The sequence below is a fragment of the Augochlora pura genome, chromosome 2 (genome assembly GCF_028453695.1).
Source record: "Augochlora pura isolate Apur16 chromosome 2, APUR_v2.2.1, whole genome shotgun sequence".
Lineage (NCBI taxonomy): Eukaryota > Metazoa > Arthropoda > Insecta > Hymenoptera > Halictidae > Augochlora > Augochlora pura.
The window spans coordinates 5666910-5692966 of NC_135773.1; the positions used below are offsets into that span (position 1 = coordinate 5666910).

Below are 26057 nucleotides of genomic sequence, written 5' to 3' on the forward strand. Positions count from 1 at the left end.
CATTATGGTCCGCTGACAACTTTAATATACTACTGGCAAAACGTCGCACGTCGGAGGTATTTTTAATCGTTGATATATCGACCGCAAACGTCTCACGGATTCGAAATAGTTTATTTAACGAAACCGAGACGAATAATAGACCTCGTGAATTTTTAATAAAGGCTTCGATGCGCGACGAATTGCAGTCGACGTTGTCACTTTCTTGGAAATCGAGTCGAAATTGTTGCTTACCGTACTTCTTGGTATTCGATACAATTTTATGGGTCCTGATTATTAATTTCATCTTATTATTATACCGCCAAAATTTATGCAAACGCACATTTTTTCCGATGAATTTAAAGATATAAAAATGAATCTCATTTTCTTTAATAGTTGCTTGAATGTCGAAGATTTTAGCTTGGTACTTTCATACGATATAAATACATGAGAATCGGCAATATAATTGTCGCAGATATACACAAATTTTACAATTTTTTTATTGCTGCTTATTATTAATTTCATCTCGTTATTATACCGCAAAAATTTATGCAGACGTACATTTTTTCCGATGAATTTAAATATATAAAAATGAACCACATTTTCTTTTTAATTCATTTTATTTTTCTTTAATAGTTGCTTGAATGTTGAAGATTTTAGCTTGCGATTTTGATACGATATAAATGCGCGAGTATCGCGGCAATATAAGCGTCTAAATAAGGCATACGTAAATTTTTCGAAATACTCGTCGGCTGTATTGATGTTTGTGTAACGCAAACAATCAAAAGTATTTCCATGTATTGAAATAGAAGCGCGTAATGGCTCTGTTTGAGCCGCGTGTCACGAAGTGCTAATGGATATCTAGTAGTTGCTTAACGGGTTATCCGCCGGTTCCGTGCCCGTTTCCTTTCGAGCATCTCGCAGTTGTCAGACGGCTGTCGTTTAGCTGATAGTTTTCCATTTCAGAAACTTGGTCAGCGAATCCGACACTCGATTATCTTATAATTGCTTAAGATGCTTCTCCGCCTCAAGGTTCCCGACACTCTCCTATTCTTTCGCGTTTTCTTGCTTCGTGCTTAAAACATGTTACAGACAAGATAAAATAAAATTGTATCGTGTAGACATGTCACTTGAAAATCAGCAGTAGCAATTAGTTTTTATATTTGCAATTCTGCAATATTTGCAGAATCGAGACTTGCAAAATCTTGTCTGTTGAATATCATGATTTTAAAAATGTTCCTTCATCATTATCAGACACATCTATACAGATTTCGAAATTTTATTATTTCTCGTTGTTAGTACAGACAACTTCAACGTCCATGTTTGCGATAACCACGCGCTAGTATCTTTGTAAAACATTTGGTCAGAATTATAAGAGCTTTTATATTTTTCACAAACCTTCTATAGTCCCGATGTTGATTTTTGCAACCGTGGTTACCTGTTTCACCGATCTCCGTTATATTGAAATTAATACCGAAATTACGATCCATACTAAATTAAGAATAGGAAAACGTCATCGAATTACAGTGCTGTATCGAGTTTCTAAAACAAAACGGAAAATTCTCGGAGCCACGGAAGCCGTCATTTTTCGATTGCCGATGTAAAGAGCTTCCCGGGATCGTTCCATTACGCGCCGATAGTCGGACGAATGTTTGTCGCTCGCCGGTTATTTTTCTATTCGTCCGGCAAGATTAATCGACAGATTGATGACTGTTTACGGATAGAACGTGGCGCGCACCTGAGACCGTCCCGTAAAAACGACCGATCCGCGCAGGCGACAAAAGAAACGGCCGCGACGGCGCGTCGGAATGTCGGCGATTTATGGTAATTGATTATCGGTCCCGGACGGTTATCAATTGCCGTTGTGGCAAGTTGTATCCAGATGCAGCGGCGGCGGCGGTGGCCGATGCCGTAACGGTTAGCGTTATTGGTGCGACGCTCACTTTCGAGTGCGCGCCGAAATAGGACCGTGTGTACAAATGTCTGCGTTTACGTATCATTAATTATCTTGCGCGCCGCGATACCGTTGAAACCGTTAGGTGGACGACCGAATTTGCGCTTCGCTGTTAACGCCGCTGTTACATTCTAGCCCGGCAACACGCTCTCGTGGTCAAGATATTTCTGTCCGGTGGTAGTTTAACAACGAGTTTCGGTGGTAGTTTGCGGAGTCCGCTCGCTCTCTCTCTCTCTCTCTCTCTCTCTCTCGACGCTAATTCTTCCTCTTTTCGCCCGATCGTTAAATTATAATCGCATATTTTCCCGCCGAAAGAAAAACGCACGGCGCAACACTTGGGAACACTTCACTCGGGGTGTGTTTCCCCGAACGTTCAACGCCCATTTCCAGCGCTTTTTGGCTTTATTTGTAAATGGAGTTTTATCACGGAGTATTATTTGGTTATTAAATTTGGTTAGCGATGTTGTGATAAATGATTTTTTTTTTTCATTGCCGGCTGCAACGGCATTATTTGGTTATTAAATTTCGTTATCGATGTTCGATTGTAACGGTGAATGTATATACGCATGAATTACGTCAACGAAATACACTTTTTCCAGGTAATTCGAAAGTTTCGTAGACAGAATCAATGCTGAGCATATTGTTCGAATGAAATAAATAGCAATTTTAGTTTTATGTACGGAGAGATGTAGAATCGTCGTTTTTCTGGTAAGTATTATACAAGAGCATCCAACTGGACGATTGTTCGTGCTCATTTATTTTGCGTTTCGGTTGCTGTAACAGAAACTCGTAAGTCGAGAGAGAGAGAGAGAGAGAGAGAGAGAGAGACCTTAAAAGAGAGTTTAATTTAGATCAAACGAGAATTTCGCGTGTAATGAGCCCGGAGCCATTTTTATTTTCGCGGCGATGCTGCGGCCGCGCGATTTTTCTCCGCGGATATAATACGTGGGACGAGCGTATTTACCGAAATACCATGCAGCCCGCCAATACTTTTCCGTTCCTTGCTCCGCGGCGCACCGCTAACGCCACCATAATCTCGTTTCTTTTTATTCCCGCAAGCATTTTCGCCGGAGAGAACTCGATCTCGCTTCCAGAGACAGAGAGCCCGCGCGCGCGCGCGATCTTTTCCTCCGAATGCAAGATGCTGCGAATCTCAAAGGAGAACCGGCAGACGTCTTCTTGCCCGTTGCTGCGCTTCTGCCTCCGTCTCTAGAAGCGCGAAAGCAACGACGAAAGCGTGTGTACAGGGTGTGTTCATCCCGCCGGAGTCCGCGTGTATCCGCGAGATCCGTAGTTCCAACCTCGGAAAAAATAAAAAACCGTCCATTTGCCTCGATCGAGCTCTCGCCGGCGGACGACGTTTCGTCTTTCATTTGCGATACGCGGCCGGTTCCGCGCGCGTTTTAATTAATTGTTAATTTACCGTTTGTTACGGCGCGCGCGGACGTTTAAATACAGAGGGGAGCTTCGATCACGCGGGCGAATCACGTTTACGCGGCAAATTAAATTTTTCAACAATCCGCTGGAAGAAATAATATTCCGAGGCGTTTCTTTCCGGGATCGCGCGTGGGATGATGTGTTTGCAGATAGACCCCCGATGAAACAATGGCCGCCACGGCCGCCGCCGCCGCCGCCGCCGCGCACGGGGGCAATTAAAATTCGATGAAATCAATCCCTCGCGATCGGCGCCTGGCATAAACGTGGATACGGTGTAATTTGCACGTGTACAAATATTATAATTTAATTAAACGCATTTAATTACCTTCGTGTACGTAAACGAGAGAATGAAAAATATCGCCGGGCGAAAACGATGGATGCGCCCGCCGGCCGTGTTCGACGAGGTTACAAGGAAACGGCATTTAAATCGCACGGATCGACGTAGGCGGAACGAAAGTTTATGCTACGACGATCGCGAAAATGTTAATTAAAAGTGGTGCCGAGACTTGGTCCGATCTTGAGCGGTCAACAGAGAAAAAAAAGGAACGTGAGTTAAAAGAACGACGAATAATCTATCAAAAAGTAAATGTCTCTTTTAAATTGAAATTAAATTGTAAAATGTAAGTAATATAAAATTAATAAATCGTAGTAAATAACAAATAAGCAGAGATCAACAATAGATAATATCAAACAGGAGTTGACAGAAAAGAAACCAAATTTCTTCGTTAATTTTCCAAAGATCAAACCAGGCTTCGCTAGCACTTTTAATTCACATTTTTGTAAACTTTTTGTAGCATATACATTCGGCACTTATGAAAATATCAGCGCGACTTTGTCATCGGTTAAACAGAGCTCCTTGTTAGCGTATCCGCGAAAAGTCGTGCTGGTTGCGGTTGATTTTTTACGGTGAAAAACCCTGGAAGAGGCGCGGAGCCTGGAAAAGATGGAACACCGTGTATGCAGAAAACGCGCACACGTGCACACGCTCGCGATTGCGCCGCCTCCGCTTTAACGCATGTCTGATTCGTTCCGTCCTCAATCGCTTTTCACTTTTCAGACTGAAGATCGAATGCGAGAAGCTGGCCAGCGAGAAGACCGAGATACAGAGGCATTACTTCATGGTAAGGTATTTTCTAAGCTCGTTATTCCGTCTTTTCATCTTGCCACGCGAGTATGCCCGACAGGTCGGACGGGATCGTGGAAATCGTGGAAATCGTGGAAATCGTGGAAATCGTGGAGATCGCAAACAGGGGAAGGAGGAGCACGATCGGTGGAAGCTCGCTCTCTCTATCCATTATTCCGGTGTACCTTTGGCGACCCATAAATTCGCGATTGTATCCGGCCTCTCCTGGCCGGAGCTTTAGTCTTCGAATCGTTCGGAAAAGTAAAGTGCCTTCTCAACTTAAAAATTCGAAAGGAAAGTTGCGGCGACGAGAACGTTTCTTGATACACCGCCGCTTCCCCTGTTTCGTTCCAGTTTTACAAGATGAACAGACTGACCTTTGATCGCGAATTATTATGCTGGCGGTGTCGACGTTTTCGATGAAAATTTCGAACGAAACAAGTTAAAAATTATTCGTTTCCTTTTACACTAGGTTGACGCCATCTTGACGCGTTCTATATGTTTTCATTCATTATTATCAAAATTTCCGTTGATTTCGTTTCATTGCATATTTGGAAATGTTAAACAATACAAAAGTAATAAATACTAAAGTATAATATAATAAATCCAAAAGTTACTCGATTTCTAGAAGGAAATTGCTTCGAAGATTATTCGAAGGGTAACTTTGTTTCTTTAAATAGAACTTCATTATTATTCTTTGGGAACGATGATAATTTAACATTTTAATATCGATAGCGAGAGAATATAATTTCACTGTTCAAGAAGTATTAGATACTGTAAGTCTGAAGAACAATCCTATGTAATTGGATTAAAGCAAACAGTATACATACAGGATGTTGTCGACGCTTGACTCGTGGCGATTCTACATGTAGAAATGAGCTTGCACGGATTAAAGATAACGTATTGATTTAAGCTAGTCACTTTAAACAAGCTTAATAAATCTACTCTTTAAATGAAATCTGTTACAGGACTGCAGACTGTAAGTCTATAAATGCATTTGCAACTGATTTGTCAATGTCAAAAATGCTGATTTTTGTAATCGTTTAAAAACGCAACCCTTTACATTACACACACTACATCACGATACTAATACGTTAATATTTATAAATTAATTTCTAACTGCGCCTAATCTTCATAGAGTCGCAAACTAAACAAATTAGTATTCAATACGATGATCTTTTTATTTTATGCAAATTTTTGAAGACAGATGTTCGGCTATTTTAAGCGATAGGTCTAGGCCTGGATGCTTATATTAACACATTAAAGGCGGGTGATCTTGACTCGTTTTTCGTCTCGGGCGGGCGCTATTTTGTGTAATCATAAACTTAGTCTTACAAAATTAAAACTACAAGAAATATTAAAAAGGAACTAAAAACTAATAAATCGTATTACTACGACTCCCGCCTTTAATCTGTTAATAATGTTATGTATAACAATGACATTGTTATAATTTAAGCGTAACTTAACATTATTTCTGTCCGTGGCGAGCGCGTTGATCGCGTTATTCGCGCGAGTGTCAGCGGTCGAAAAACCTTCGGGTCAACAGGTTAGCAATTACGAAGAAAGTGTTTATAGAAACTGCGTGACAGGAGCACTCTGTTTTACAAGGGTCATTGGAGTTTTTGACTGTGCGATACGGATCTCCCGAGCAACGCAAACACCGTGTTATTCGAGGGTTACCTGTATTGTTCTGCGGGGCTCGGGAAAAAAAATTGACGCGCGGTCGCGCGCACACGCCCATGAATCCCCTGTTTACATTGTAATCGTAGCCGAGAAATCGACCTGCGCGAGGAACGATGTCACGGGCTCGTCATTGAATTCGGTAATCTTTATCGCGTGCGCGGCCACCCCCGTCGGCCGGCCGACCGATCCGCACGGGCGGAGGGACGAAGAAAAACGATCGATATTGTTCCCGCTCATATTGCCGGTTCTCTTCGATTCGGTTCCCATCAGCGCGAAGGCAATTAGCTCAACCAACCGTACTAATCGTATCGTCATCCGTAAGGAGCTTAACTTGGACTTACCTATATTAAAGTACGGCATTAACCGTTGGGTCCCGAAGCACTTGCCCGGCGACCATTTTTATTTCCGCCGCTACTTTATTAAATATTTATTAAACCGGGAACAGGAATTCGTTACGACGGCGATACGCGAGACAATCCGCGGCCGAACTTTCGAAACACGTTTTAAAAGCTTCCCGCGCGCGCGCGCGCTTCCGTTCGCCGATCTCACGGCTTAATTTAAATCCCCGGCACGACAGCGAGAAAACCGCCCGCGCAAATACATTCGTATTTTTCAGCGCCGCTTGCCGGTAACCGCTGCTCCCGTTTTGCGCACGGTTCAACAATCTCCCCGGTAAAAATCAGGCTGGTTCGCGGAATTGTTTCAAGAATGTGTGGGCTCGATTAGAGGGCGCGGAGCCGTGGAATGTGTCCGGTGAACGGGATATCCTCGGAGATACGTTAACAGCTTTTTAATCCTTTCGCGCTTGGGTCGGGAGCGACCCGGATAGTATACTTTCATTTAATACCGTAGCAACAAATTTAATTTTTCACACCTTCGGTGTTTTATATGTTGCTAAACAATTTTTTATTTGGTGTCTATGATAATTCTGTAACAGTAGAGACGTTAAAAATATCGTTGACAAGAAGTTATCAACGACGTATTTTTTAAACGTAACTGAAGGTAATCTGTCGAATATTTGCGAAAGGAAGTTAGTTCGAAGCTAGACAAAATTGACGAAGCTGTTCGATAATGTTAATGTACAGAAGAAATTCCTAATAAAACCAATCTTCGCACTCGAGTCAATTATTAAAAGAGATGTGAATTAGCAATTTCGACTTTGATCGTTGAAAATATAACCCACACTCGTCGAGTGTGGGTTAAAATCGATACGCGCGGGAAAAGAAAAGCAACATAGTCGACGCTTTTAGAACCGTTATTTCATTATTAGCGCGACTCCCGTTGTTAGCTTACGGCCTTCCGATAATAGTCATTGCAATTGCCACATGATTTCTTGATCCTTTGAGTTTAATCAAACATCCGCGAACAAATAAGTAATACTTGGCAGAAAGTGAAAAATTGGTTTATCGCTTTCTCGATTTTTAATTAACTTCGCCGTTCTGGTTTGATCTGTACTTCTGCAATCTAATTTCGCATCAAACGATTGCAAACAGATAATTGCGCCTCGGGAAAGATTAAGTGTCTAAACATGATCGTGCCTCGAACATCTGCAAACGAACCCTGAACAGAAACCTCGTTTCATAATTCCACCGAACCGCATCGTTTCGAACCTACATTCTTCCGGTCACTCGATCATCGCCACTCCGACGCGGCTTGCCAACCCGTCGTCGAGCCCGATCGCCTCCAAACATCTGCAAAGCAGGCCGAAAGAACGCGGTCGCCGCTTTCGTAACAGACATTTCATTATTACGACGAGCCCCCATCGTTCCGAACCTACATCCTTCCGGCCTTTTAATCACCCCCCGCCGTCGTCCGGGCGCGATTCGCAAACCCTTTCAGCGTAATTGTACTCCAAACATCTCCAAACTTGAAACAATACAAAGCGATCCGCTTGTTCCCCGTTTTCCGAGAGCGTCGCGCGAAGTGTGCAATCGAATAGATGGCCGCGTCGCGGGCGGACCGGGAGGGGGGAAGGGGTTGGAAAAAGCGAGAACGTCACCTGGCCACGTGATCGCCTACGAGCTACGGCCGTGTTCCGACGGTGCGGTAACGTTGTCATTTGCCCGGCGACAGAGAAGGAAGCGGGAACAACGAAGACCAGTCGGAAGAAGCGGAAAAAAAGAAGATGATACAGAGCCGTCGCGATCATCGATCCGAACGGCCGGAGCAGTTACACGCGATACGGCTTCCATCGCAATCCCGACCGCCACCGGAGAGAGAGAGAGAGAGAGTGAGAGAGAGAGAGAGAGCCCCTCTCTCCCTTCGTCCCTGGCGTGTTCTGGGCTCGCGAGATCCTGCGCCGATGTTAACTGTACGTTTGATCGTAATTGTCGCGAACTGTACCATCTCTGTAAACTGCTACACCGATGTGACACCGTGCAAGCAACCAAGCAGCAAGCTGGGCCGGAGTGGTTGGGGCTTTCGGGGACGGGAGGCGGCGGGCGGTGGGTGGCGCTGGATAAGGGGGGTTGGGGAAGCTGGGAAGAGGTGACAGAGGGGTTGACGGAGGGGCCGGGAGGAGGAGGAGGAGTTGAGCCGGTAATCGATATCTCCAAAGTAAACGAAGAGAGAGAGCGGGAGAAAGGGAAAGACGACGACGGGGATGGAAGAGAGCAGAGAAGCGACGCGGGAAGGGTGGCAGCGAGGGGGGCGGACGAGGCGGCGTGGAGGGAGGCTGGCGGGGAAGAGGAGAATTAGAGACAGAGAGAGAAATTGATGTCGAGGGTTTGTCAACTACCGACAAGTATTATATACGTGCAGTCCGACCGGGGGCGAGTGTTGGTGTAACGTATGTATAGAACCTCCACGAGCGTGTCTCTGATATTCTAATTCCACCCCTGTGTATTTCAACCAGCCACCTTTCCCGCCCCTCCTACAATTCATCCTCCGCGATTTTCATTAGGGTAACGTGCCGCGTAAATCCGTGCGCCGCTTCAATATTTTTTCCACTACCTACCGCCCTCCCTCCCTCCCTCCCTCCCTGCCGCAATCCTACTACCCCCCCGTACCGCCCACGGTACTTCGTCGACTTCTCTTCGCCCGACCCTCCTCTTCCCTGCGCGACCCCAGCTGCCGCCGTCGAGCTCCGTTCTTTTGTAAACTTCAGCACGGATCATCACCTCGCGACGCGTTCTCGCTCGGAACAAGCAAACCCCTTCGTGCAACGCCGATTCGTTACACTTTCGAGGATTTTTCGATAACCGACGCCCGGCCGGCTACGAAACATCGATCCGTACTTGCGACGAGGATGTAATACAAACGGGCTCGCGCGGAACGGCGAGAATAGGGCTCGCCTTGTGTGCGGGGAAAAGTGGCCCGGGCGTTGCGCAAACCGACGAAACCCGGCACCCGCGGAACATCGCGACGCGCGCGCGGCCCTGCGTTGTCGAACGGGGATCGCTCGATCGCGAAAACGACCGCGCCACGGATAGTTTAGCCTTGAGAACTTTCTGCTTATACCTTAATCGAGGCCTGGAAAACGGGCTCGCGATCTTCAAAGAGACCGAGCGGCGCCGCGGTAATTTTCTACAATCAGGCTGCAATGTGACGAGAGTTTTCAAACGATTCTCTTCGTGAAATGTTAACAAACGCGTTCGCTTCACGTTGTAACTGAATCAGGTTGTTCGAAAAGTTCGTTTTAGAACGAAATGTTTGACATTGTCAGGCAACGAACGAATCCTTCATCTTTAGCGAAAATTAACTGAGCTGATGTTTATTTAATTTGTTATATGGTTACTTAAATAGTATTTAAAATTTTCGTTGCGAACGGTAATTTTCTATTCTACGGTAACTGCAAAGGTGATCTGTTCGAGTACAGTAAATTCTCCCCAATTGTCCTTCAATTTCTAAAGAAAAGTGAACAATTTGGGAACAGAAGATACGATTATCCATCGTCTCGCTATTATTAATAACGATAAAAATATAAATAGTATTTAAAAATATCGTAGAGACGGAAAGAGACCCTAGTTTTGTGACTTTATTTTTGGCTCACATTAACGTCATTAGTCTCGTCTTACAGAACATAGAAGCTAATATCTCCATCAACTCTCTGTCGTCTTTCAAATTCGTTACACCACCCGTCGGCCAGCCTGAGGGCTATTTCACAATCAAAGTTAGGTTTGTCACCTAAAATATTACCTAGGTGTAAATACCGGGCCACCGACTTCGGTATTTCGAAGCGGAACGGCAAACTCAACAATATTTTCTGCATCCCTTGTTCCCGTTGCCCTATTTTTATCGCGAAACGATTGAACTCCAGTGGAATTAATTCTGGAGGAAGTATGCGGCAACGAGGTCCTACGGTTCGATTTGGATCTCGTCCCCTTGATTTTATTTAATACTCTGATAGAAAGAGGGTGAGCGAGCGAGGGCAAGAGAGAGAGAGAGAGAGAGAGAGAGAGGGAGGGACAGGGAGGAGGGAAAAAGCGTAGTCGTTAAGTCGATAAGAAATTGATTCGATTCCCATTATGAAAACGGAACGATTCGTATCGATAAAACGCGGGGCCGGAAAGACGCGAAAATATTCTACATGGAAAAGCGGTCTCGGTGGTGCGGCACGTTTTTTACCCTTTGAAAAGCCAGACCTCACGATTACCCTTCTCGCGACTACCCTCTGCCCCCCTCTCACACCTTCTCTTTTATCCGTGTTTCGTTTCTGCGCGGTGTAACAAATTAAACATAACCCACATCCTCCGGGTACGTTTCTTGATTACTTCTTGTTTTTTCCCCCCGGTTGCGTTCCCCCGTCAGCTTCTTTTTACAGATTTTATTTCCACCTTTGAAGTTTTCCACCGAGCAATTTAGTGCTCTCGTTCCTTCCTTCGTTTTTCCCTTCTTTTTCTCTTTTTTTTCCTTCCGCCCCTCCGCGGCCCGCGCTTCCTTTGCTTCGCTAGCCGGCCGCGTCCGCCGTTGCTCCGTCCTCCTCCTCCTCCTCCTCCTCCTCCTCCTCCTCTCGCCGGCGTTTACGAAGTTTCATAACGGCGCGAAGAGCGGACAGCGTCCGCGGGGTTAACTATTTTCACGAATTTAACGTTTCCCTCTTCCGTCGTTGGTCGCGGGATCCACGCTCCCGACCCGACTCCCCCCCCCCCCCCCCTGTCCCTCTCTCTCCCGGAGGGAGAAGCCGGGGTGTCTCCCGGCTCGCTATTCAATTTTCTTAACGCTCCGAGCGTCGCGGCCCGTAAACGTTCGACGCCGGCTTCGTGACTTCCGACTCTTACGGCGCCTATCGATTTCGCCTCTATGCCCGAACCAGAAGTATGCGTGCTCTCGAGAGAAGACACTTCGGAACAAATGTGATGAATTTTCGAACGATCCCCCCCTCCCCTCTCCCCCCACCTCTTCGAAAACGATTCGCCGATTTCGAAATAGATTGGATCGTATAATCTCTGGAACGCCGCGGTTTCACGAGATCTTCATACATCGCGACAACCGTGTTTTCCTTTCGGCTAGACTGATGCTTTGCTCTTTACCGGCGCAAATTCGTCGCGTTAGCAACGATCTGCTCGGAAGCTGTGGGCGTTTCGAATTGTTCACCGATTTGGAGATCAATGGGCGTTTAGGTGACCTCGTTTACAAGTTATAGCCAGTTTTAGTACACTATTGGTACGATATTAACGTCTAACGTTTACTTATTGCATCGAATTGCTTTTATTTTATATTTTTATTCTATAAACAAAAGATAGCTTTCACTTGACGTTCGCCCTTTGCCCTGCAATATCTTGTCAAACTCGTTATGCAAATTTAGAACACAGTCTACTACTAATCAATTAGAGTAAAGACTCTCAAACAATAAATATAAATTATCTGGGTCGCGTAGAAATATATCAGCTGGAAAATCGTAGTGCAAAGGGTGAAAGTTGAAATACTTCAGTATCGAGCTGCGAGAAGTATTAAAACCGGTAGTAATCGCGATCACAGCAACCGGGTTCGATAACTTCCGCGTGACCGGCCGGCAAAATGATCGTCCACGGTCGACGGCCGGGTTTAGAAGAGCGTGAAAGGTGATCGAGCGAAGAAGGCGCGCGGGAGCAAGGTGAAATCTCTATACGTCCTATAAATCCGAGCATGTATCATCCCCTTGTATCAATCATGCCTCCGCCGTCGGAACGGAGTTCTTCGCCGACGCTTTATCCACTCGATTGTCGTCTGCAAAGATAACATCTCTCGCTCTCGACCCTCCCCCCTCCCCTCCCCCCGGCACCCAGGCGCCGTCGATCCTCGGCGGCCGCCGCGATCGACTCCGGCTGATTAATTATCCGTTAATTGCACTCGCGGCGGGTAGGTGCGAGCCCTCGTGAAAACATTCGAAAGGATGAGTAGGGGGGACGGAGGGCACAAAGGGAAATGGGAGCGAGCGACAAGCTGGAACAAAGTGCGGAGCAATGAGTCAGGAAAAGGGATACGGAATATAGGGTAGAGAAACACGGGGAAGATAAAGTGGGAGACGACTGGGAAAGAGAGTGGGCGGCTCGATCGCCCCAGCAAAGGCCCGCTACTAAAAGATCCATATCGAATAACCGGAGGGGGTGAAATTATCGGTACAACCCCTATTATTGGGTTCCGAACCACGTGAAAATAGAAAAGGAGGAAAGGTTGCCAGATGAGGATCGATACGACCCTTCTGCCGGCTCGAAGAGAAAAAGAGAGAAAGAGAGATAGGGAGAGAGGAGGAGGGGGATATAGAGCGAGAGAGATGGAAGAAAGAAGGAGAGAGAAAGAGGGAGTTTCTCTTCATCCGATTATCGACTTGGCCCGGCGTACTCTTTTCTTCTTGTTTCGGGGACTTTCCAGCGAACCAATATACGATCCGCGATGCGGCCGAGAAGCATTTTATTACGTCGTGCATCAAATTAACTCCCTTGCCAGGATATCGATGACGCGCAATTTAAGGCTGACATCGATAGCTCGACTGTAATGCGATTCTATTTCCCTTTTTTTTTTTTTTTTCATTTTCTCCTTCTATTTTTTGCCGGATCGATCGAACGGTGAAACGTGATTGTTCTTGGACCATTTCGCCGATATTATTGTTTCATTTGGATTCCTTTGAGGGAAACCGTTTTCTTGCGTTACCTCTCGAAGCGAGGTCTGATCGCGGCGGCGGTGGCCGACGGCCCACCCTTCTGCTTACTTGCCCCTCGATCGCGTTTAACGCCTCTTAATCGCTCGTTTTATATTTTTAGGGAGGCGAAATGTTTGGAGTCTCTCTCCACGGATTACGGCCTCGTTTTATATACGCTTGCTCGTAATTATGAATGTCGTTATCGTTTTTAAAGACTTTCGCCGGATAAACGAAGGCTCTTGGCGATTATTATTCTTTACAATGCGCGCTCATTCGCTTTTGTTATTAATGTGTAAAATCAGCGGCTCGGTTGTAACATTAACGATTTTTGTACGTTTAATGGATCGCGCACAGCTGCGAGAAACGTATATTCTGTGCTCGAGCTACCATTTCGTTCTACCACCGTAGAACAATGTTTGTGTTCCTAACGACAAAATTAGTTGACGTAAAATAATAATTTGTTCAAAAATATTAAAACTGGTAATAATATAAAATACATATTTCTATTAGAGTTTTGTACTCAAAACTATTTTTCTGATCGATTTTTATTGTACATAAAAACCCAAAATCAGAACACTTGAGAGTTTAAATGTACTAAAATACATATATAACAAATAATTTCTGTAATATTACAGTATTAAGACCAGTTCAAAGAAATCATTGTTCCAATAAATATTCCATGTTTCAGAAATTAGTAAGTGAGTAACCAAAGCCACGTTCAAACATCGCAAACTCGCCGAGCCAATAGAGGATTACGCGAATTCCTGAATAATTATATTAACGCATACTAATAGCGACGAGGAAGTTATCGAACAGTTGCGGGAGGCCTACTTGCGGCCACCATGATCCGTTTAAGAGTTGAAACGATAGAAGCAAAGCTTTTCGGATACTGTTCCCGAAAAGCGAGGCGTCGACTCGCGAGATCGCCGACGTTGCTCGAAATTAGACGGGGACGGGTTAAGTGAATAAAGCGGAACAATGTTTTTCTCCTCGCGCGCGCGCGCGCGCTAGTGCGGGGAGATTACGGGACAGTAAACGAGTTAGTTCGGTTCAGGAAATTAGTCGGAGGATTCGTAACCGACGCCGCGCCGCGTTCGATAAGTCAAAAGTGATAATCCCAGGTAGCGAGAGAACACAGGTAAGCCGAGGAACGCGGGGTAGAAAGGAACGGCCCGGGTCCAATCCGGAACGGTTGTTCGATCCGGGCTATGTTCCGGTAAAGTGCACCGGATCATACGATTGGCGAGCGCGCCTGCGCGATCGTAAATCGGTTAGTGGCTGTCGCTTAGCACTGCGTGTCCGCCTTTAGCCGCTCGTTCCGGGACGAATGGCTTTGGGGGGAGGGTTGGCTTCTCTCGTCGGGCTAAAGCACACACCGCCGACCGACAGACACCACGCCGAGATCGATAGCATCGGCCACGGAAATATACCAAGTTAATAATGCACTCGATAATCACGATCGGACCGCGATGACAACGACGCACGGGCTACGGAAAACGGGGACTCTCGCTCCGAGAGAGTTTACCAAGAACACACGAGCGGCGCTTTGCCACTCGCCCCCCCCCCCCCACCCCTCCTCCCGGTTCAACCCGAAGGGTAGTTCCGTCGTGCTGCGAATCGAATGCCGTCTTCTGGTCGTCCATTACCTAAATAGATCGACCACACGTGCAACGCGCGACGATTATTGTCTGCGACAACTAAGTAAGTGGAGCGCGCGGTAACAGATTGAATTCTACCGGCTCCCCGGCCGTTGAATTATCGTTATTTTCTATGATAGCGCTTACCGTCGATGGCCGATAAGAAGCACATTATTTTAAAGAGCCTCTCGTACTAACCTGTTGACTCGTAATTTTTTTGTTTTGAATTCTTCACGAGGGAAACATGCATATGCACTAAAGTTGTGTAACGATATGGTTGTATTCAAATTATTTGTACTTCAAATAGTTTATTCTTTTTAAGAATTGTCAAATATTTTATACTTTTTAAGAAATGTCAAATATTTTATTCTCTTTTAGAAATGTCAAATATTTTATACTTTTTAAAAAGTATTATTAAATTATAATATAAAGACAAAACCAAAAATATCGTGCTTCGAATATGATAATTTCGTTGCGTTCAACTTATAAACGATTTCCTAATTTGTTTACTTGTTGGCAAAAAAACGAAACGCAAATGGTACACTCTTCGTGCCAAGTGGTATACGTGAAATTCCAAAATATCCAGCACCGTGGGATTTTCGAATGAGAATTCCTGGATACTTTTTTTTTATACAATGTCTAATAGCTAAAGCAATTCAACGCGACTGCCCACTGTAATTCCTCTAGCGGAGCGATCGCATTCTGTTGCTAAGTAAGCGCGTAATTAGACGCGAATTCATTTATAAGGCAGATAATGTGATTATCGTTAGGAAACTATGCAGATGTACAGGGCGAGTCACCTAACTCGGCCACATTAAATTACTCGTAAACTGTTTGCAGTATGAAGAACGGCTACGAGCTGGAATTGCACGGTTCATAGCGTCATATAGTCCTCTGTTCTGGTTAGACTTGTTTTCTTTGACCTGAAATATTTTTTCTTTTACTTAAAATGGCGTTGAGTGTATAGATTAGAAGCAAGAATGTTTAAACTCTCACTTAGAAGGATGTAACGCGTCCTTTTGAAAGAAATAGTACGATACAGTTTGTAATTGTAAATAATGTCTATTCTTTTCATATATTCTTTTTAAATTTGTTCTAATATTTCTTAAATCTTTTTTTAATTTTTCTAATCTGTATGCAATATAAAAAATATCTACACGCATTGCACAATATACGAATCAAGTGGAATTTCTTTTTAGCTGCGTTTTTCGCTGTTTTGCATGTTCAATCATCCATTTTCACTACAAACGCATAACGTAAAAAGAACACAAAACAAAAACACAAGTTCGCTACTAATTCTGCATCGCATCAAGACGGTCGAAAAATTGATGACTAAGGAAACAATTGGTTCGGTTGTATACACCTAATCGTACCAAAGATTGCGTTTTCAACACCGTTGCGGTCATCCGGATCGGCCAGAGAGATTGCGCAATGGAAGGTCGAAATGCAAATGGCAGAATCGCGATGCCTGCAAAGCCTCGCGTTACCGGCACCTTAATTGCCCGACGACTATAGACAACGGCTATCTATCTTCGGCCTGTCCCTCTTGTCCCCGTTCGGGCTTTCTTCTAGCCGTTCCGCACGGACATTTTTACGAGCTTGTTATAACGCGGCTCGGAATCATCGTATCCGTAGGTAATGCGTTCTAGAACGGGCGGTCGGTGCCCGAGCGACTTGGGCTACTAACCAATTTACGATCGGCGGGGCTGTGCCCACGAATTGTATGTAGTTAACCCAATTGGAAGCGCGTTGCGGCACGAAGGGATCCTCGCTCGTTCGGGCCGTTCGTTCTCGAGCGGCGCGCGGGGTCGTCTTCTCTCTCCCTCTCTTCTTATACTTTGAAATTAAACGTTTCGATTAACATTCATCGATTGGAGGAGAGAAGTTCGCGCGACGAAAAAGGAGACACCGGCGCTTTTGTCTCGTCGGAGCAGCCCCCCTGGTGTTCGGTGGAGACCCTTCGGATCCGAAACAAAAATATACGGAAATTTATTCGGTCGTCGATAGAGACGTTCTTCACCTTCGTCTCGATGGGCGGGGGGGAGTGGCTCCGAGGTGGTGGCGCGCTCGTAATTGTCGGGGGGGTCCAAAGTCGAAGATAAACGTCGCGGGTTTCGATTGTGAAAAATTCTCGGCGCGAGCTTTCTCCCCCCGTCCAATTGAATCATCCTCCTCTGGTCGGAAAGTTTCTCGCTTCAATGGGAATTTAATATTATTCTTGCACGGTCAAATTGGTGGGTTGATTATTCGCGGGACAGAGTTCTAATGATCCTTTCTTCTATGGATTGCTCGGAGGGGAGAGTGAATGGAGACCGGGATCGGAGAACAGCGACGCGCAGGTTCTCGTTCCGCCAAGATTTATGGGAAACTTGTTGTGTTTGTTAAAAGTTCCATGAGAATCGGGTTTCTGCCTTCCAACCAACCGAACCGCTTCGAAGACCATCTTTTAATTTTCATTACAAGTTGTCGAAGACGCTCTGGAACAACAGGACATTTATAAACGAACCTTTTATTTTATATTTCTGACGTGAGCGTTATTTTTTTTCTCTAATAACTAGACTGAATTTATATGCATTTCTGGCGTGTACAATGTTCAAGAACGCAAAACAAACCTTACATTACCAACAAATTAATGGTGTCTTTATTTTACTTCCATCGCAGGAAGTTTTTTTACAAGCCGAACAACTAGGCCGTCCTTTTTGCATTTATTACATGTATCCAATTTAAAAATGTCTTGATTTTATATTTATTACAAGAAATCTCTTTTAAAATTAATGTAACCTGCTTCATTTTTAATTTAAGGAAAAATAGTTCGACTTACAGGAGAAATGTATTTTCAGGGTGCACTCTGTATCAGATCAGCCAGAGAATATAAAAATGTAATATATTATATTACAAATGTCATGTAAACGAATATTTAATCTAAAGAGTAATCGTCGTCGACCGAATCCTATTTATCAATTCATTTCTGCAGGTAGAGTCGCAAACATTTTCAGCGATAAATCTCCACGAGTCAAACAATGCGCGTCTTACGGCGCGACGGCTATATTCGAGTTTAATAAGTCCTAGCCTGTACACTAAGAGCCATAAAACCAGCATAATATAGGTTATAATTCCAGTTAAGTGTGGTACGTTATTACACGCTCGGCTCTCGCTAAATCCTGCTCTACTCTTCTCGTTTGTTACAGTACTACGAAATGTCTTACGGTATCACGGTGGAGATGCACAAGCAGGTAAGTAGTCGATTCTCTTAAAACAATCCACCCCCCCTTCCCCTCCCCCTCCTACGGTGCCAGTCCCGTGGGTTGATCAACCCTCGATTGCGCGTCTTTATCTCGTCGAGGGGTGGCCTAAAATGTGCGCGGAGGGGTGCCGTCGCGTCGTCCCCCTTTTCGCCGAACCCGGCCGACGATGGGGCATTAAACGGGGATCGTCGCTCGGCGTTCGCTCGGTTTAAGAATTGCGACCTGATTTCTATCGCGTTTCCCAAACAGCAGCGAGAGAGAGAGGGGTGGTTTAAGGATCAAAAGATTTCTCGTTAATTAAGTTCGGAATATGTCAGCTGATCCCGCCAGCCCCCCCCCCGGCACGGGTCCACGGCCGCAAAAACGAACGAGTGGGGGGAGGGGGAGTGACGGGGCGCATCTGCGCCAGGGAAATCGTGTAATTTTAGCTAATTAGGGGAAACACTGGGTCATCCCCCTCTGTCAGCAATTTTCTTAAAAGCGACCGCGACCCCTCGTAGCAGCCGGGTAGGGGCGAGCGCGCGCGCGCTCCGGCTTCTCGAAAGTGCTAGAGGATATCGTGGCTGGGGGCGGTTGGGTAGGGGCGGGGGGCAAGGGAGTCCTAAACTCCCAAACAACCCTCTGTGACACGACGAGCTGATATTCATTAGCATTAGCGGCCGATCATTTCTCACCCTTGTACCCAGGGGTGTTGCTTAATGGGGTGCAAGCCCAGTCGACGTAGTGGGGATGGTACACCGTCGTCGAATAGGCCGGTCCACCATTAAATCGCCGCGAAATTGCGTCCGGTGGCTCAAGTGGCAAACTGGTTAGCTTAGAATGCTTTATAGCGGCGTTGTTATTGCCGTGTACGATTTGCGCTTCGAATTGATACGTCGGCCTTACGGCGTAGTACCGCGTAATTGACTCATTAGCTCTCCGGGCTCGAGGTACTTTCGTTCACTGTTTGAACAGGAGGATCGTTACGATGGGATTGGTCTCGCGGAGCTGTCGATGCCCGGCCGCGCTATATGCGTTCATCGAGATACATGTATACTGCCCATTAATATTCGGACGCACTTTAAGGCGAACGACATTTTCGAGATTCAGATTTTTAACACTTTTGACCGCGATCTCTTACCTTGTACAGACACGAAGAGACTGATTTACGGAAAATCACGACTTTAAAATATATTGTTATTTTTAATATTTGCTTTTATATTTAAATGAGATATTAATTAAATATGAGTTAATTATAAATCATATAAATATATCGTATAAATATTATTTAAATAAGAGTTAATTAGACAAATTTCCGTAATAAAGTAAACAATTTTGGAACTTTATATAAAATTGGACAATTAAGTGTAAAAATTTTCAAATATGAGCAAGTTAGTATTATACGTAAGGTTGGCGTAGATCAGGTTTTCTTTTTTAATATTTTCGTGGCAATAGTCTAAATTTCGAATATGTATCACGCGTAGAACAACGACAGTTAAGAGCGCAGGTTCATTAAATCAACGATAATTCTCGCCGGTGATATCAAGACACGTGAGACGAGACCGACCCACGTCGTAACAAGCCGCGTTGTTTAAAAATTCTGCGCGGGCGGACAGAATTTGGAAAATATGTCAAAAAACGTCACAGGTTAACGTTCGCAAATCAATCCCGCCGGAAAAATACGCGGTTTTCTGTTACAGCGACGTAAATGGCGCGCTGTATGATGACATACCGTGCGGGAAGTCACGGCTTACTCGAGCACGGGTTGATTTGCGGGACGAACTGGATATTTATTCGTCAACCGAACATTTTGTCTATTTTCAGTTACATTTTTCGGACGATTCTATGCCGGGGGTGGTCCCTCTGTTTGTCAATCTCGTCGGGCGCGTGACGGGGTGGGGGTGTCGTTAAAAATTTTTGCAACGCGATAAAAGTAGCGCGGTTTTAAAAAGGGGGTTTTTTTCGGCATCTGGCACCGTTCAAACAGCTCCGAAACGGTACAACCGTTTTCTGTGACGAGGGGGGGAAATGAAAGTAAGCGGTTACCCGATACGCTCGTATAATTGCTAATGGACGCATAGGAGGGCAATAAAAGTAAGAGTAGGAAACGGAAAATCGCTGGTCGCCAGGAAATCAATCCCCTTCGGGCGTAGTTTCACGACAAATTGTGCGGAGGCGGTGTAACGCGATTCGTCCGAGCTCCTAACGCTAATTAGAGGAGAAAATGAAAAGTTATTGGCAGAACTTGTTCCTCGATTAATCTCGGCGCACTGTGTGGGTGGGTGTTTTTTTTTTGTGTGGATAATTTGCCATTAGCCGTATCGATTTAATAATTCCGATTCATCGCGCGATTCGGGCCGAGTTATCGTACGATTTATTGCTCCTCGAACGCGATTACTTAATCGCGAGACTTTTGAATAATTTCGACCGGATAGCTTACAAAATTTTCATATCGCGCTCCGCCTCTTAGCAGGAGGAAAATTTTGCTGCAGCCATTCAGCCGTGTTTTAAAGATTTTCTTTTTTTTTTATTTTAATTACCACGGGATTCGAAGTACGTTCTTCCCGTTGAAAATGTGCTTCCTTTGTCAATCTGTGCATAAAATAGAACTAGTCGAGAGGAACTTTGTAGACAGACTTTTATCATACTCTCGCGAAGCTGTACAAATGATTTCGGTTCGACGAATAGTACTGGAATAATATTAAACGCTGTTGAAGGAATAACACAATTTAGTACGAATTCGGAGAATACCTCTCAACCATTAACTACGTTAATTAAATAAGGAAATTATTAAAGGATATGTTCGCACCCCGATATACAACGATGCACGCACAAACCGAATTATTTTAACCACCTAACAGCTATCCGTTTCGATCAGTGCGGCGAAATTAATCCGCGCAACCTTTCCAAAACCGAAAAGAAAGTTTCCCCTAAATTATAAAGTAATCGTCGATTTATTATAAGAGATGATCGTCGACTTAAAAAGTTCAGGGGGGGTCCGAAAGGTTCCGGCGCAGCCACTCGATCATATTGCCCGGTGTAACTGCGGCGCGAAGTGTTTGCGGGCTCGGTTACAGCCCCATTTCCATTATCAGTTTCCCTTATTTATGGACTACTTACTATATATCTCGGACCCCGGCAAATGAGAACGCGGCGGATAAAAGTACAAAAGAAAGACGCCGGAGGTGGTTGGAAACGAAATTGATTGCGTCGCCGGCCGCGCGCGAATTTCAAATTTTCGCTTCCTCGTTTCGTACGGTGTTTCCGCGTTTCGCCATAAAGGCGGAATCAGACGAGGCGGAGGCGTCGGTCGTCGGGGGGTTGGTTCGGGAGGAGGGGGGCTGGAAAAAGAATAAATCATCCTCCGTTTGGTTGTCCCGGCACTTAGCCGGCTTTCGAATCGCGCGGTCTTTGGTCCTCGCTCCTTTTCAATTTGAGCACCGAATGAAAACAATCTTCCCCTACGAGGTTAGACCATCTCCCCGGCGTTCTCTTTTCCTCCGCGACCCAACGGCGCGCCCCAACCCCGCTCGGTTGGCCACTCGTTCCACCACCGGCTCGTCCCTCCCCGTTCGTTTTTACCCTTTTTAGCCGGCACCGTTGGCGAGTCTCTGTGATTTCATCCGTCTCGTTCTCTCACTCTCTTTCCCATTAGTCCTCTGTCGCTGCCTCCACTTTTCTCTCGCTCTCCACCCTCTTCTGTGGCCCTCGCTCGGGGCTCTCTCTCTCTCTTCTCATCTCTCCCTCTCTCCGTTCCCCTCTCTCTCTCTCTCTCTCTCTCTATTTCCTCATCTCTCTCCATTTTCTCATATATCTCTCTCTCTCTCTTTCCCTTCTCGTCATCCTCTTTCTCTTTTCTCCCTCTCTCTAACTCGCCACCCCAAGTCGACATTTGCCTCCCACTCCACCGTTAAAGCCCGCAGCCACCACTTTACCACTCGCTACTCGACTAACTCGAATTTGTTGGCAATGTCCCAGTTCTTATACCGGTCTTTCTCTTCTTTCGCCCCCGACCTACCCCTTCGCGACCGCGTCGCCCGTCGCCCGTCGCCCGTCGTTCGACGTCGACGTCGCCGGCGTCCCAACCCCGGGCCCGTTCCTCAAATAATTATACCACGAGGACTGCACACGCGATCGACGCGCGCGCGGACTCCCCCGACTCGGATGCGGTCACCTGTACGGACGCTTCGAGAAAAACGATTCGATATCGGCCACGGTGTGCTGCTGCTGCTTTATGGAGATAGCCGGCTCGCTTTGATGGGGACCGCGCGTTCCGTCTCGAGGATCCCCGGGAAATCCTATTACATCGCGGCGTCATTTTATTACGAGCTTGGAAATGGCCGACTCTGATTTATACGAAACACGACTTCATAATTATTTGCGATTTTGTTTGCTTTATTTTTTTGTTTGCCCGTGTTACGGTATCCGCGCTTGCTTTACGTGCTGCACGGAAAAATCGTTTTTATTGGATCATCAAGCGGTGACGTGCATAGGTTTCGTAGTGAAATTACGGAGACAAGTGTGCATTTCAGGTTTAATGAGCTAATAACTCTTTGTGTTCAGCTGTTAGGGGGCGTTGTCGAGTCGGTAATCTTGAATGGCGTTTTTTAAGGGATGTGGGCAAAGATTGTCGAATTATGGTATAGTAGAATTACGAGATTATGAATTTTCGGATAGTAAAATATTTTTAAGCTTGTTAAAATGGTTTTACATAGCGGTGGCTGCAATATATTTGTTGCAAATATATACTTCAATGAAAATCTTATAATAGTAATAATAGTAATGATAAAGCATAGTAATGATAAACAGTAAATAATATTTCTTGTTCAACGCATATCTGTTAACACGATAATAATTTTCAACACATCCCTTTGTTGCTCTTAAACCTTGAAATTCTCGATCTAATTTATTAATTCACTTGCTCCGTACTTAATATTTCTACAGATTAAATACTCCACATGTTAGTCTATAAAGAACAGCTACCTTCGTTCCAAATTTTAGAATCGCAGAAATAACAGCTGTAACAAGAACATCGGAGAAACAAAAATTTTATAGCCGCGTTCTAACGATCTCGGCGCGGAGCGTGTTTTCGTATCGTTGTCCGCAGAGCATTACAAGTTACGCCCATAGCGTGGCAAGTATAATACTATACACGCTTCGATCAAACAAAGCAAAACTATAAAGAAAGCGTCGGCCAGTAGTACTTAGCTGTCGTTCAAACGTGCTCTGCTTTAAATCGTTTAAATGTACGCCGCTTTTAATTATGATGATATTTGTTTGGAACCGCATCGTGGGGCTATTATGCGCGGTGCCAGTGCCGCGTTTCGCCGGTTTCACCGCGCCGTCCTTCAATTCGAAGGTCCCGCTATGCAGAGGAAGAATAGCGCCAGTAATTCGAAGTTACAGCTTCAGATTCCGGCGTGACCGAACGATAAAGGCGTCTCAATAAAAAATCCCTTACGCGTAACGCGCGGGACGAAGGAACGAGTTTACGTTTGTCGGAAAAGTAAAAACTTTTATTACTATGACACGACCAGCCAGCGCGTCGGCGCTGGCACGCAGGTGGGGCTCGGGTAAAGTTAAAAGTTCCGCTTCCCCGACCCGACGGCGGGCTTTACCTCCCCGCCGATGTACCGTGTCGCGGCGGCGACGCCCGCCGTATTAATAACACATCCTTCGCGTCCGATCGTTCGTGTCTCCATTTGATAATTCATAGACGCTGAGACGATAATTTGCACGCCCTCAACGATAATTAAAACTTTGCTGTCGACGGTGAACGCGAAACGTTTCAGACCTCGCGTTTATTCGTAAAGCGACAGCGAACGATTATGTCAAACTAGACAACGATCCTGTCAAATTAGAAGGAATTATTTTTTTTATTCGTAACACGACGCAATTTGAAATTTAGTCTTCGCAGTCGAGCGATTTATGTAATATGATTCGCTGTTTCTCCGACAGAAATCACGGTACGCTGTTTGTCAACCTCGATTAATTTTAACACATTAAAGGCGGGGGATCTTGACGAAAGCATGCTAGGTAACGCTTCAAACTACAAAACATACTAAATACGAATGTAGTGCGCATGGATTACGCATAGATTGCGCAATGAGGTTGCAAACCGTAACTAATACGACTCCCGCCTTTAAGCTACAGTCGAGATAAATCGTAGTACTACGACTCCCGCCTTTAATGTGTTAATACGCATTGCGAGTCGTTCTTATCGAATTGGGTAAAATATATGTCTCGAACAGCTATATTCACAACATCGATTAATTTCGTTTGTTAGAAGCAACTCGTTTGCCCCGTCGGCTATATCCGCGATCCGTGTCGACATCAATTACCCAATCGCTCGAAAAGATACGTATTAAATACTTTCACCGCGCCATAAAAGAGAGAAAAGCCAGTTCGAATCACCACGTGCCAATGTAGCAAAGTTCTGCGCGAGCGGCGAAACTCATTACACGAAAACGTTGAATCCGTTCGACCGGGTTCCATTCGAAAGGGGGACGGGAGCGGCCATCAGCGTCCGCGACGACTTCCGCGCGGAATAAGATTTTTTTCTCGGGGGTTCTTTATTTGTCTCGCGACGATAAAAAACGAGAATGGATTGTAAAAAGCGACGTCGGGCCGGTGGCAAGAAAAATATGAAGGACGAGGCGGGATGAACGAACGGAACCGTAGGGGAAGGGGTTGAAAAAGAATGGCCGTGCGACGCGACTAGCACGCAACGCTCTTGCCCGCGTCCGATCGGACGCGACGAGTCGTACGATGGTTGCAGCAGACCTATCCGATAACGCTTATCGCTTAATTGAAAGGCTCGTCCGCGAAATCGGCTGCCTGCTCGTTGCCCTGCTCAATTAAGCTACGATGTATGGCAATATGCCGCGCGAATCCGTCACGCCCCCGCTATTTCTCCGGAGGGGGGGTTGTTGCGAATACATCGTCGTGATGCGCGAGGACCAAAGGAACGTCGGCGTATCGCTTCGGCTCCGCGTTATTGCGGATCCTTGCGGATATCAGCTGTCGTATTTTTTCTCTTTTTTTTAATATGCACAGGAGACGGTCGCGCGAGCGCGCGCGCGCGCGAGCATCGAGAGCGCAGCGGTGTATTGTGCCGGCGTGTATTGTACGTAGACCGGAGGTCGAAATAGTTTGTCCGTCCCACTCCAGCGCAGCCGGGAATCATGAACCGAAGTGGTTGGGGCGTGGGGTTGACAACTATTTTGACCGTCGGTACACATACCGTTGGTTTCTCTGCCCAAATTTCAGCCGATGGGCGCAGCAATAATTGAGGATTAACGGAGCACCGCCTCACACTTCGCCCGAGCGGCCTGAATACTGTGAATTCAAGGAGCACTGCGACCGGCTACCGATTTTCTTCGGTTATTCAATATCCGTGCGAAATTTGCCCAATCGCTATCCTAAGACAGAGAAGCGCGAGCGTAATTTCAGTAACAAACATCGCCGGTCGGATCGTCGATATCGCTCGGATACCTCTGAAAAATAATTGAATACTTCGCCAACATTTATGATAAAAATTGCGCAGAATCTAAGTAGGTTCGGTTCTCCGATTTCCGTAAGACGACGTAGATTTGTTGTTCACATTTTCGACGGAAATGTTCTTGTCTTTTAAATTCCAGCTCGCTTCCGAAGCTTTCGAAGTTTTGAACATCGCGCACGATCGCACACAAAATAGTGGTTTCCATTGCAAATGTTAACTGTTAATAAAAGTTGTGGTCGAGCAGCGACGTCCAGGATTAATAAATTGTCGGAATTAATTGATAAATAGTGTTGGTAAAGCGACATTTTTTTAATCTTCAAATTGCTGCACGCGGGTAATACGCTTTGTGTCATTTTTTCCAATTCCAGACTTTCGAATAGAAACAAAAAGAAGAAACGGTCCAAAAACTTTAATCATAGGGAAAAAAAACGGGAAAAAAATGGTCCGTGGTGGACGACAATT

At 45.5% G+C, this 26057-nt stretch overlaps 1 protein-coding gene across 10 annotated transcripts in view; it reads left to right on the forward strand.

Annotated features, from left to right (window-relative positions):
• The window catches only part of Gro (TLE family member transcriptional corepressor groucho), a 152161-nt gene that overhangs the window by 43547 nt on the left and 82557 nt on the right, over window positions 1–26057 (forward strand). For all 10 annotated transcript variants that reach the window (XR_013494631.1, XM_078187819.1, XM_078187809.1 and 7 more), the window contains 2 exons: window positions 4425–4488; window positions 18059–18103. Coding sequence is in view for 9 of the 10 variants with exons in the window: in XM_078187819.1 (XP_078043945.1) it covers window positions 4425–4488; window positions 18059–18103 (109 nt within the window). In the remaining variant the exon portion in view is untranslated. The remainder of the gene's footprint in view (window positions 1–4424; window positions 4489–18058; window positions 18104–26057) is intronic.